The sequence below is a fragment of the Suillus subaureus genome (assembly GCF_016647635.1).
Source record: "Suillus subaureus strain MN1 chromosome Unknown BJ212scaffold_521, whole genome shotgun sequence".
NCBI classification, from domain to species: Eukaryota; Fungi; Basidiomycota; class Agaricomycetes; order Boletales; family Suillaceae; genus Suillus; species Suillus subaureus.
The window spans coordinates 1-12,488 of record NW_024539077.1 but is presented as its reverse complement, the minus strand read 5'-3'; the positions used below and the strand labels follow the sequence as shown (position 1 = coordinate 12,488).

General features: G+C 45.9%; 5 protein-coding genes across 5 annotated transcripts; 3 read left to right on the top strand and 2 right to left on the bottom strand.

The window, feature by feature from the left end:
- Positions 1-256: 256 nt before the first annotated feature.
- On the bottom strand, positions 257-818 carry BJ212DRAFT_1293403 (uncharacterized protein; the record flags this gene model as incomplete). The annotated part of the gene is made up of 2 exons (XM_041332165.1): positions 257-454; positions 570-818. Coding segments are annotated over 2 exons (447 nt in total), but the record flags the coding sequence as incomplete, so codon positions are not given.
- Positions 819-4,055: 3,237 nt separating this feature from the next.
- Positions 4,056-6,855, top strand: BJ212DRAFT_1451172 (uncharacterized protein; the record flags this gene model as incomplete). The annotated part of the gene is made up of 14 exons (XM_041338825.1): positions 4,056-4,410; positions 4,461-4,519; positions 4,545-4,644; positions 4,698-4,926; positions 4,979-5,105; positions 5,159-5,334; positions 5,385-5,410; positions 5,432-5,574; positions 5,683-5,818; positions 5,888-5,914; positions 6,194-6,240; positions 6,286-6,415; positions 6,506-6,576; positions 6,601-6,855. The coding sequence occupies 14 exons, from the start codon at positions 4,056-4,058 to the stop codon at positions 6,853-6,855; spliced, it is 1,881 nt and encodes a 626-aa protein (XP_041184911.1).
- A 925-nt stretch (positions 6,856-7,780) lies between these two features.
- Positions 7,781-8,611, top strand: BJ212DRAFT_1490733 (uncharacterized protein; the record flags this gene model as incomplete). Its single annotated transcript, XM_041341469.1, has 4 exons — positions 7,781-8,003; positions 8,071-8,108; positions 8,411-8,477; positions 8,529-8,611. The coding sequence occupies 4 exons, from the start codon at positions 7,781-7,783 to the stop codon at positions 8,609-8,611; spliced, it is 411 nt and encodes a 136-aa protein (XP_041184910.1).
- A 971-nt stretch (positions 8,612-9,582) lies between these two features.
- BJ212DRAFT_1417728 (HotDog domain-containing protein) lies at positions 9,583-10,669 on the bottom strand. Its single transcript, XM_041337575.1, has 5 exons — positions 10,314-10,669; positions 10,206-10,263; positions 10,054-10,158; positions 9,935-10,004; positions 9,583-9,878 (listed from the first exon to the last, which is right to left on the bottom strand). The coding sequence occupies exons 1-5, from the start codon at positions 10,564-10,566 to the stop codon at positions 9,783-9,785; spliced, it is 582 nt and encodes a 193-aa protein (XP_041184909.1). The 5' UTR covers positions 10,567-10,669; the 3' UTR covers positions 9,583-9,782.
- A 58-nt stretch (positions 10,670-10,727) lies between these two features.
- BJ212DRAFT_1572158 (phosphoglycerate mutase) lies at positions 10,728-12,119 on the top strand (the record flags this gene model as incomplete). The annotated part of the gene is made up of 8 exons (XM_041342071.1): positions 10,728-10,802; positions 10,870-10,926; positions 11,048-11,189; positions 11,252-11,357; positions 11,418-11,461; positions 11,514-11,704; positions 11,754-11,961; positions 12,052-12,119. Exons 1-8 carry the CDS (start codon positions 10,782-10,784, stop codon positions 12,117-12,119), a joined length of 837 nt encoding a protein of 278 aa, XP_041184908.1. The 5' UTR covers positions 10,728-10,781.
- Positions 12,120-12,488: the final 369 nt, after the last annotated feature.

Here is a 12,488-nt window from a genome sequence, read left to right as displayed (position 1 = left end):
TAAGTAGCGAAATATAGACATCAAGCAAGAACAAGCGCAAGAGATTCAATAATACTATGCAGCACCTAGTAGTAGTGAATGACTCTACAAAATCATCAGTTAGGGAATAGTAGTGAACAATGAAACGGTACTACCAGTTGTCATAGATGAGTGCACACTCATTGTTGGAATCCTCGCTGTCAAGAGCGGCGGGCGCACCATGCCTCTTCATGGCAATGTCCTTGGTGCGCTCCCAGATGTCCCAGATGACCGACTCTCAGAGGTGGTTGATAGACTTCATGTATCCCCTGGTCACCTCACCATAGTTTGTGTCTGAAAATGCCTTGAGAGCGCTACTGGGCTTGCCTGAGGCTTTGTTCATGGTGTGTGGGACCTTGATGGCCTTTCCTTTGCTGTTGACTTTCAGTTCACTGATGCGTGTGTCCCTGCTGAAAATATCGAGGGCACATTCCATCTGAAACACAAGAAATGAGTTAGTCATGGTATGACGAGAGAATGAATATACATGCTGCTGCAGTGGCAAGACTAAGGGCGCCCTTTGCATGTGTGATCGTCCTGTGGTTGTCAACAGCGCCCCAAGTAGTGCACCTATGCTGTATGAGAACTTGAATGAGGAGTTCAGATTGAAAAGGCTGCTTGAATTTGCCGTCCTCAGTGATGGTCCCATACAAGAAAGCTAACTTGAGACGTAAGTTTTTTGCAAAATTTTTGCGATCCTCGTCAGTCTCCACATCGTCCTGTGATGACATGAAGTGCATAAGTACTGTGATGGCAGTAGTGCCAACACTGTTGTGCCACTCTGATAGCCGCCGGGTAGCCTAATAAAAAAATAAAACACAATCAGATATGAAATGCATCAAAAATGACTTACTAAAGCCATAACCAGCCCATCAATGGTGACCATGTGAGGTATATCCTTGTAGACCACATTCCAAGTGTCTTGCATAATAGTGCAAAGTGTCGTCTCCGACTCGAGTCAGCCCCAAACTTTGTCTTGATCCCCAATGGCGGAAATGAGGGTAGGAATGAAGACCGAGCTCCACCTAGTGACTGCCCGAGGACCTCCAGGAAGGTTTTTGATCCTGTAAGCAGAATGGGGGAGGATCTCCACCTCTACAGATTTCAGCACAGCGCCAGAAGTAGCACTCGAGATGCTGGAAAGACTATGAGTGTGTGTGATAGAAGACTTTGTCCGCTTTGCCACAGGAGCTCTGTGTTTGACGCCAACATTAGTCTACATAATTTGTAGTTAGTATGATTTAAAAATAATAACCGAAGCTTACTACCGCAGAAGTGACCCACAAGGATACTGGTTCAGATTTGATCTTGACCACCACAGGCTTGACGTGATTCACAAATTCAATATCAGACGAAGGTGCATCTTCCTTGATCACAAAGGCATGATTATCTGTGAAGTTGTCATTGACCATGAAGTTGTCCTCAATCAGGTCGTCCTCTGGCAGGGCATCCTTGATCTCGTCATCATTGGTCAGGATATCTATGAGTTTGCGCTTGACACTTGTCATGGTAGAGTGGGATGTTTGAGTTTGAGCGAGAGCTGCAGCTCGACGGATATCAGCATCATAATATCCTCTGGGGACTTGCATAGAAGGAGGAGGCTCAAGGTCAGATTCCATATTGGTGTCAGATCCATAGTTAATGAGGGAAGCTACTACTGGGGGAGCCGCCTCAACATTCATTTCATCATCAGCAACAACGTCAGACTGAATTGTGTTGAGCTGTCAAGGAGTCAGATTGGTGTTTTGATAGGTGTGAATGGTTTGTACTGAAGTATCAGGAACCTTAGAAGAAATCTTGACTCCCTGGTAATGCAGTTAACGCAATAAAAAGAACTGGGTAATTGAACTCACCTGAGCAGCCCTTGGTTTAGACATACGGGCAAGGGCTTGAGAGCGCTCGACTGATTCGTCCAAATCATTGTCTGCAAATAGGGTTGTAAAACGATCTGCCACGTTGTCAGCCCCAGCATCGGCGATTGTGTCAATGGGTGTGAGTGGGGCACCACCGCTACTAATAGTACTCCCCATAGTTAGTTTAGAGGAGGGAGCAGTACTAGAGAAGTTGGAAGGCATCGTAGATAATTTTTTCCTCAAGCCGGAGGATGGCTTTGAACCAGCAGGAGGAATATCAGTCCTCCAACCCAAGATGCACTCGGCAGCAATACCATAATCTTTAGTAGAGCTATCATCATGGACCATTAGATTGAAAAAGAAAAGAGCTGTTTCAGTGAGATGGTGCAACATAGTTGAGAAGCAAACGTCTTACACATCATCAAGCTTCTTATCATCATCATGTGCCATCGTTGATTCATCGATAAGGCCCGCAGCTTGGATTGCATCTCTCACTGGCATCTTCACTGGTAACACTTTCCTCTTCTCCTTCTTCTTGCATGACCCTGGCACTCACACCTCTTCCTCAGCATCACTCTCAGGATGTTCGACGTTAGCACCAGTTGCTAATTTACCTCCTGCTCTACCACCCTTACCATCAGCACTAACAGCCTTATCCTCAGCCATAGTCGAGTTGGAGGTCTCCGTGGCTTTTACAGCCTTTTTAACAGGGTGTGGGCGGGGACGAGTAGGCTTTGGCGCATCAGCTCGTTTAGTGGCTTGATCTGTCTCCATTTGTTTCTGAAAAGCAGCAATCTGGTTATGTGCTTCAAGTTCAGCCATTTCACTTGCCCTCTTTTCCTCTTCTTTGCACTGATCATCAGTGGCCTTTTGAGCTTTGGTACGTCTCTTTACGTGGCCTTCGCCCCTGGTCAGGATATAACCTGGATGCTGAGTTGCATTTTTAGCTCAGGTCGTCACACGTTTCAAAACTGTGCTGGCAGGCTGAGACATGGTATCAATGGAGGGTTTGGGAGGCTGAAGAAAGAGAAAATTTGACTAGTGGTGGCTGACAACAAGGTGAGTTTTGTCACAACTCTCCAAAAAATGTTGCCTAAGCTGACTCTGAATAAATACATATGACCCTACTTTGCTCTGATGTACCTACTAATATACTAGCGCAATATTTTGCCATTGCCATTAATATTGGGAGTCTCCAGCATTTTTCAGGCACTCCAATCCAACACTTTGCCTGTGAGACATCGATGTCATGGTTCACCAACACCTTTCCGACAAGGAGATAGTCTACCAATCTTTCCGCACTGTGAGTACTAGTTTTCATTCGTTGATGCAGTGAGACTGAGGTTAACCACCACATTTCCAGTGTAGCACTAAAATCAATGTTCGCCAAAACCTGTTCGGTACAGTTTGCTCATGTCTGGGCCCCAAATCTGGCTTTTATTATCAAACTGGTTTGTCACATTGGTGCCGATAATTATGGGCGGTTGCACCCCAAACCTAGAATGTGTCCACCTTTGACATCTTCTTCAATTGTCAACATCCCAGCACAGCACATATGCCTTCCCATCGTGCTCACCACCTGCTTCAGCTTCCATGCCCAGTTCCAGGATGCTCACACTGGTTTCGAAACCAGTCAGGTCTCACACAACACAGGCACTTGCTTCACCCAACTTTACCTGTTTTAGGACTGTCCCCTCAGGATCATCCCCAGCCATCTTGTTCACCCTCCCTCCCTCAAGACTTGTCACCACCCCCTCAAGATTTGTCACCACCCCCTTGAGATTTGTCACCGCCCCCTCGAGATTTCTCGCTGCCCCCTCTGGATTTTTCACCCCCACCCCGGCCATCATCTCCCATACTCCCTGATCCAACTCATGAGGATTCAAACACCGATGCAGAATTCACTGACACGAGCGAGCATTGCTATCGCACGTTCCATTCAAAGTTAAATGGTAAGTTTCATTCAAGTTTGAATACTCTGTTTTTGACTCAAATATATGCTTAGGACGACCATGCATGGCTGATGGGACATTTCTGCCACATGGTACCCCTCCAACTCCTGCGCCACCGAAGGCTCCCAATGATTGGAGCCCATACCGCAATAGAATCGAATTCGAGGTGGCAGAGTTCGCATTCAAAAGATGCCACATGTCAGCGAGGAATTTGGATTTCCTGTGTGACCTGATGGCAGTGACACTTGTGAAACACCACAACACCCCTCCATTCGCTGATCACAAAGATCTGCACAATGTCATAGATGCAACACAGCTTGGTGATGTCCCTTGGCAGTGTTTCTCTGCACAATACACAGGAGAACGACCCGAGGTTGTCCCACCTTGGATGGACGAAGAATTTGAGGTCTGGTATAGGGACCCTTGTGCAATGGCGCACAATATACTTGCTAACCCTACCTACAAGGACGAAATTGACTATGTGCCATTTTGTGAATATGATGCATCAGACGAGACGCGCCAATGGAAAGACTTCATGTCCGGAGACTGGGCATGGCAACAGGCAGTACGTCCTCCATCTCTTTCTGGTATTGCTCATAATATAGCTAATATTCCATCAAGGACACCATATTGCAAGATCCAGAAACACACAGATCTGCTTTGATCCCAATCATTCTCAGTAGTGACAAGACTACTGTCTCTGGGCACTGGTAATAATGAGTATTACCCCCTCTATGCCTCGATCAGTAATGTATGCAACAACATACGACGCACGCATCATGATGCTCTTGTCATCATCGGTTTCCTCGCCATACCCAAAAGTACATATGTTCATATTTAAATTTCATTATGCCTCATCTGACCTGTCTTACAGCTGACAAGACGCATTCGAAAGATGACTTATTTCGGATATTTTGCCGCCAGCTGTTCCACAGCTCATTGTCTGCGATTCTCTCCAGTCTAAAACCTGTTATGACTGAGTATGAGGTCATGCACTGTGGAGATGGACACTTTCAGCGCATCATATATAGTCTAGGACCATACATCGCAGATTACAAAGAACAACTAGTGCTATCCTGTATTGTCAAACATTGGTGCCTGAAGTGAGTATTGGCACTTGCAGTCAGTATCCATTCACACTAACAATTCGTGTAGATGCATTGCAGTTCACACAAACCTTGATGGTGATGCCACCTACCGCACCTGCAAGTTTACTGATTTCTTAATCAATGAGCTACATGCAGATGTATTGTGGGATGAATTTGGTCTCATTGGTGATCTCGTCATGAGTCGAACAAGCCGCTCTCCAATACCAGACTAATCTATTTTGTGTAGCCATTCACTAATGACTTCCCCCGAGCTGACATTCATGAGTTGCTGTCATTTGACCTCCTCCACCAGCTAATTAAAGGGGCTTTCAAAGACCATCTCATTGATTGGGTAGCAAAGTACCTCAAGGCCATGCACAGGACCAAATGGTCAGAGGAGATCATGAGCAACATAGATCGCAGGTATGTCAACTTACTCATTTACTCAATGATATTATCTAACAATAAGTCAGAGTTGCTGCTGTACCATCATTCTCTGGTCTATGATGTTTCCCTCAAGGCTGCAATTTTAAACAGTGGACTGGCAATGATTCCAAAGCACTCATGAAAGTGTTTCTTCTGGCTATCGAAGGTCATGTACCTCAAGACATGGTGCGCATGTTTCGCGCATTGTTAGAATTCTGTTATCTTGTCCAGCGCAATGTCATTACCAAAGATACACTGATTCAGATTCAAGATGCACTTGGTCATTTTCATTGATATCACACAATATTTGAAAACGTTGTTCCCACCTTCTCACTCCCCCATCAGCACTCAATGGTTCATTATGTTGACATGATCAGACTCTTCGGTGCCCCTAACAGACTGTGCTCATCGATCACAGAATCAAAGCACATCAAGGCCGTAAAGGAGCCTTGGTGGTGGTCGAACAGGCACAATGCTCTTGGTCAGATGCTTGTGACCAATCAGTGCCTTGATAAGCTCGCAGCATCCCATGCGGACTTTGATGCATGAGGGATGCTCACTGGCACAATTTTATCAAGTACTTTAGCTGCTCTTGGTAAGTCTGTTTAAGGTTTCTTTCTCAAATTTCTCGCATACCCAACAGTCATATACAACAGCAGATGAAAACGAACCAGACACCCCTGCTATTGCACTGCAACCAGATGCCCCCATCATTGAACTGCAACAAGCAGACGATACTGATGATGCTGAAATAGTTGATGGTCCAACAGTGCTTGCTTATGTGGCACTCACCAAAACTCCTCATAAATAATCTCATGCAATGTCCAATCTCAATGCTCACCACTGTATCTCACAGAACGAAAATGGGCACAGACAGTAGCAGCATTGGCACATAAAGTTGCTGTTCCAGATCTATGACACCTCATTTGGTACTTTCTATTCTCTCAGCTCAACCTGGATGATGCCCACAACCCCAAAGATATCCCAGCTGCTAGCTTGCCTCGACATGAAGGCAAGCTTCAGGTCTTCAATTCTGCTGCTGCAACGTGTTATGCTCCCAGTGATCTGAGTGGCATTGGTGGCATGTGATGCGAACATATCCGTGCATGTCCACTCTGGCGAAACGAGTACCTGCGCAATGATTGCGTGTTCATTAACACTGATTCAGATGCTGAAGGGATGCAAGGACTCGAAGTTGCGAGAGTCATATGCTTCTTTTCATTCAAGCACAACTGGGAAGTATATCCTTGCACTCTCATACAGTGGTTTGAGAAGATTGGTGACTGCCCTGATGAAGATACTGGCATGTGGATGGTCGCTCCAAGTTTTCATGAGGACAGCTTGAGGAACCTTGCTGTCATTCACATCGAGACGGTCTTCCGTGCAGCACACTTGATAGCTATCTACGGTTCAGAGTACATTCCTCACTCCCTCAAGTTTTATCATTCTCTTGACACTTTTGGCTCATTTTATGTCAACAAATATGCTGACCACCACACATTTGAGATAGCGTCCTGACTGGATTACATAGGTGGGTTCTTGATCCAATTCTCAGTCCATTGCTAATGGTCAGGTCCTGGGACATCGCATGAAGAACACCCAGTCAAAACTTGCGCAGACGCTGACACAGTACCCCCAGTCCTGTTTCTGGAGAACTTCATATCCTTCCTATTCCCTTGTTCACGCAACCCATTACATCAACTGTCCAGGCCAGCTCCTCTGAGAAGGAAAATTCAGGCGATATCAAGGAGCTTCTGGTCCTGTTTCTGGAGAACTTCATATCCTTCCTAATCCCTTGTTCACACAACCCATTACATCAACCCCATTGAATGAGTAAGTTCCCTTCTATCCTAGTTTATACAGCTGGATTGATGAGTTATAGACCTGCTGGATTTGATGGTGATGACATGCTTACAGTCATGAAGCAATATTGGAAAGACTCATATGGGAATATCAGGCAAGGACCTTGCCCTCATCCTAATTTTGACCACTAACGACTGGATTCTATAGATATCCTTACAACTCATCCACAGAAAGTAATACTGTCGAGCTCATTCATGATGCATTCCAAAGTCTCAGTGATTGGGATGGCTTGATGGTCGATGGATATGACAGCATCACAATGGACACTCACATCTACCAGATATTTTCAGACGAGGTATGCACCCTTTCTTCTGACACAACAACGTATTAACAACGTGAATAGCAAGTTGTCTACAACTATTCCCAACACATCAAGGAGGCATGCAGTCACGGGTCTAGCCTCTCGCCATCACGAAGCTGAGTCTCACCATCACCACCACGAAGCTGGATCTTTCCTTAGGCATGTCCACCATGCCATCATGGCCCTTGGCTTATGGGAAGGTCATGCTGTTGCATTTGTTCTCAGTGAGTGCTTACCTTGTACTGCTAAAATTTCTCTGATCTTCCTATTCCCTTGTTCATGCAACCCATTACATCAACCATCCAGGCCAGCTCCTCTGAGAAGGAAAATTCAGGTGATGTCAAGGAGCTTCTTCCTGATTGGTCCGTCTTGTGGGTCTATTGCCATCATGAAGCTGAGTCTCACCATCACCACCACGAAGCTGGATCTTTCCTCAGGCGTGTCCACTGTGCCATCATGGCCCTTGGCTTATGGGAAGGTCGTGCTGTTGCATTCATTCTCAGTGAGTGCTTACCTTGTACCACTAAAACTTCTCTGATCTTCCTTCTAATTGACCTTCCTTCCCAAAGCGCGTCGAGCTGAAGCGCTTAGAGCACGAGCACCAAAGGTTATTGCAATGGAAAATATTTGAGGATCAAATGCATACACTTGAACAACAGCAGGCGCAGGAGTTGCTTAGCATTCATTATGACCCCACTGCCTCAGCTCATCTCACAGTCTCAGCACCCAGAGACCCTTTCTAAGGCTGTCAGTTCTCGAGGACAAAGTCCAGGTGGCTTATGCATCAGCAACACACAGTGTTGTTCAAGGAGGTCATGTCCTCTATGGACTGTAAGTTGTTCACCCTCAATGCAGCTGAATGTGCTCTTGTGTTTTACTCTAAACTACTAACATCAACCAAAACACTAGTTTACAGGTCCATCCCGCAGCTCCCAGATGCCGAATCACCAAGACAATAATATCAACTTCAAGATTGGTAAGTTCACAGCTTGTCTGCTGTAATATTTCCACTCACCTTAACCTGCAGTCACACTGCACTCGCATTCAGTTTCGACCCTTGCGCCCCAAGACCCTCTTCAGTCTCTCCCACAACCCCAGTGGGACCTCTGAGTCCACCTGCCATCCCACATCCTCATTCACCTCTGCGAGTGCACAAGCGGCAGCCTCTGTCCACCAGCATTTTCGCTCCTGCCCGCAACGCACATTGGAGTCCATCGATCTTGGTTTATCTGTTGTTCCAGCGTCATCAACAAACAAACAACAAGCCAAAGCCTGAGGACGTACCAGATTGCACTCGAGATCTTTGTTCAGACGAGTACAGAGTTCGAATCATGAGTAGTAGTAGTAGATCGATAATAATGTATTGCAACTTGCAGCGCTTGTTTCAGCATTGGTAATTGATCTTGCCTTGCACTGCTTTTCAGCACTTAAATTCCACATGCTTCCTTACTTGACTTGTCAAACTCAAAGCAAAGTGAATAATTATAGATAAGTTAAAAATAAGTTTTAATTTTCAAAATAAGCTGTGCTAAGGAATGTGTGAATTTACTGATGTCCCTAAGTTTCACTGTGAGCTCAATTTCATCAAGCAATGTTGGGGCTACTCAAAACAAATTTATTGTGAACTTCCTGCATTGTTGATCTCAAATGCAACACCCTTCAGTCTTTGGACTCAGTTCCACTGCTTGCCATTCATTGGTGAGTCTTTGTTGTGAATCATGGTTCCATTGGTAGCATGCTGACACTATGATATGCTAGTTTTTCTGCTCACTCATTGAGATTTATGGATGCCTATAGAAAAGGGCTAAATGGCAAGCAAGCACTGAGTGGCATGGGCCTCAAAGAAGTATCATGGTCATCAAGTTTTGCCTGAGACAATCATGCGAGATTTGACAGATGCAGGTTTGGTTGACAACACTTGTTAAATTCATGTCCTAAACACTCTAACATATTGTTAGTATACCTCCAGATACCTCAATAGATGATAGAAGCTTCAAGCATTGTTATCTTTTCCTTGCACACTGAAGGTCACACAATGTAACAGAATGTCACAGGAATGTCACATCATGTGATGTCGATGGGTATGAGTGAAGCCTATCTTAATAATAACAATCCTCTACTGAAGTCATTGAGATAGAGTGTGCACGTGACAGTTACACTGGGCACAAATATATACAAACATGTTGCGTCCAAATCAAAGACTGAACATCTTTCATAATGCAACGCACTATACAGTGTAATTGTGTAAATCACTAAACTCGTGACCGCCCCATGATGTAGGTCAGAGTTTGGCAGATTCAGATACCTTCGGTTCAGACGGAACCATCTTGATGTGTACAGCTGATGCTACTAATCGGTGTCGCGTAACATTCCATATCTTTGAAGCCAGACATGAGCTGATGGAGCAAGAGTGTGAGACTGCAAGAATCTCACTTCACAACGACTTGAGAGCGCCCGGCCACCAACGGCGAGTGTTGTGCTCACAACGCGTAGCTTGTCTCCCCTGACAGAATGATTCAGCAAAAAGTGATTGATGTGATATTTGAACATACGACAATGCTGGTGAATGATAGACAATGTTCAAAGACTGTGATACGCCAAATATGCCATGACCGCGTGTCGAGGCCCCAAGGACGTAAATGGGCATTGTCGAGCAGCTACGTATCTACATTAGCTCCTGGCAACAGGAGGAGAAGAAACATGCATGTCAATCATCATGGCCGAACATCCACCGTGCATGTTTTCAGCACCATTAAGCATTTCTGAGAATTTGTCAATAAGCACAGCGAATAATATCAGAAACAAAAGGCACCTTCGTCCACAATCACCTGGAAAACGACACGGCCTTCAAGTTTCTCCGGTTCCTCTGTCTTCGACGATATAGATGCCTCTGTTAGTCGCAACCGAGACACAAGCTCGGCTTCGAAACCCCCAAAGGGCTTGCCAGTCGACTGCGAGATGCGGCTCGACCGCATGGATTGCAGACCGCTGAGCAACCTGTGTTTTATTTCCGAGGAAGCATTCCCTTCGACTTGGGAGGTGTCGATATCGCTTCGTGGCTTCATCGGAGGAAAGGGCCAAGTCACGTTCAACGGTTCGGGAACTTCGGGTGTGAATTTTACCTCCTGGCGACCAACTTGAAACAGGAACCCAGAAGTTGCCCCAAAGTGCGCATGATTGTTTAGTAGTATTTCGTGAGACAGACCATACAGGAAGGAGATGACTTCTTATAGTAATTACCCGCTTAGAGTCAGTATCTCTTCTGGAGTCCCGATATACCATGTCCCAGCGGTCTTATGAGGTTAGCTTTTACGATCCGTGTCTTTTGAGATCATATGTGGTCGAGGACTGAATGAGTCCAATGGCAGGTGGTCGAAGGATTTTTCATGCAAGAAGGTGGCGCTCGTTACGGTCTAGGCGAGGTAGTGTTTGACCATGAGGATTTCGCTTGGCTGACGCATAATCCCGTTCTTCGTATTGAAGGCTGTAAGTTTCTGTGTATTTTCGTCGAACATAAAGATTTGAACTCCAGTTTTTGGACTCCAGCTTCCTCCTCGATTCGGGCTGATAGATCGTTCCGATGGTCGATGGAAGACGTTCAGGCAAAAGATCGATCAGCTTAATACGTCCTCTCCCGCCGGTACGCAGTACAAGGTGTTTTTCGTGGGCAGACACGGTGAAGGCTTTCGTGAGGATCTCATGTCGTTGAAGATAACATTTCAAGAATTGATATAATTTTTTCCCCACAAGACAACGTAGCCGAGGCGAAGTACGGCACAGAGGTGCGACCTAGGCCCTACTTTGTAGTGTCATTCTATCCTAACAACCCCCTCCCACGTCGGAAGGAATGGAACAAGTGCATTTCCACCGTTCTCTTCCTTCAATGAAGTTCCCTGACCTGACTACATCCATCAAGCTATTGGTCGAAGGAAAACGGCGATGGAGAATTGATCTGGGGACGTCAGTAACATCACCTGTTCGCTGAATTGCGCTGCCTCACAACTCATTATAGCGGACCCGGAACTGACGACGCTTGGCAAGGATCAGGCAAAAGCGGTCCATGACGCATGGAAACAAGAACGTAAATTCGGCATTCCCATTCCGGAGAAGCTCTACTGCAGCCCTCTGACACGAGCTATCCATACAAACAAGATATCATTCGACTCCATTATACCTCAATCACAGCGAACTATGATTATCGAGGTATCAAGACACGAGACTTTTTCGCTAGGTTTACTCACTCGCGCTATAGAATCTTAGAGAAACAACGGGCGTCCATACCTGTGATAAGCGAAGAACGCGCACTTACATCGAACAAACTTTCCCTGACTTCGACATCGAAAAGGAGCTCATAGAAGAAGACACACTCTGGGACCCTGAAGTGAGGGAAACCCACGCAGAAATCGATGCCCGAATGAGACGCGTACTGGACATGATTTTTGGCAAGGACCAGGAACAATGTGAGCACCATACCCCACCTGTTCATTGAAGTTGGACCGAGTACTTGATTAGTCATCTCGTTCACTGCCCATGGGGCATCGTTAGCGCAGTGCTGCGGGTCATGAACCACAGACAATACATTTTACCAACCGGAGGTTCGTATTTGAACCTGATTTGAGAGTGTGTGCTTATTCTGAGGCAGGGGTTATACCGATCGTTGTTAAGTCGTCCATTTCTTAGAATTACTTAAAGAACTCTTTGTTCGATACGTTGGGGATGTTACACAGTAGTCGGAGAAGCGGTGGAACCCTGACATCGCCTTTGTCCTGCTAGATCTGAAACGCATTGTTCACAAGCTTACGTGTATATTTAAATCGTGCGAGCTTCCACGTGTGACTCCATCTCCCTTCTCGCCATCGCCAGCACTGAGGCGTCTGTTACCAATGTACGCAGTAAACAACGCAGGTGCGCTTGCCAACTTCAGTGAAGTAGGGCATAATGAATTCAGCGGAGTAGAGCATGTTGCTCGTGCAACTAGCCCATTCTC

What these genes read in the sequence shown, in the direction of transcription:
- BJ212DRAFT_1417728 (XM_041337575.1), bottom strand. Translation starts at nt 10,566, where the DNA reads ATGAAGCCACGAAGCGATATCGACACCTCCCAAGTCGAAGGGAATGCT. An exon ending in CCAGGTGATTGTGGACGAAG is followed by an intron (nt 10,264 to 10,313) that starts GTGCCTTTTGTT and finishes ACAAATTCTCAG; the next exon opens with AAATGCTTAATGGTGCTGAA. An exon ending in CGCTCTCAAGTCGTTGTGAA is followed by an intron (nt 9,879 to 9,934) that starts GTGAGATTCTTG and finishes CTGGCTTCAAAG; the next exon opens with ATATGGAATGTTACGCGACA.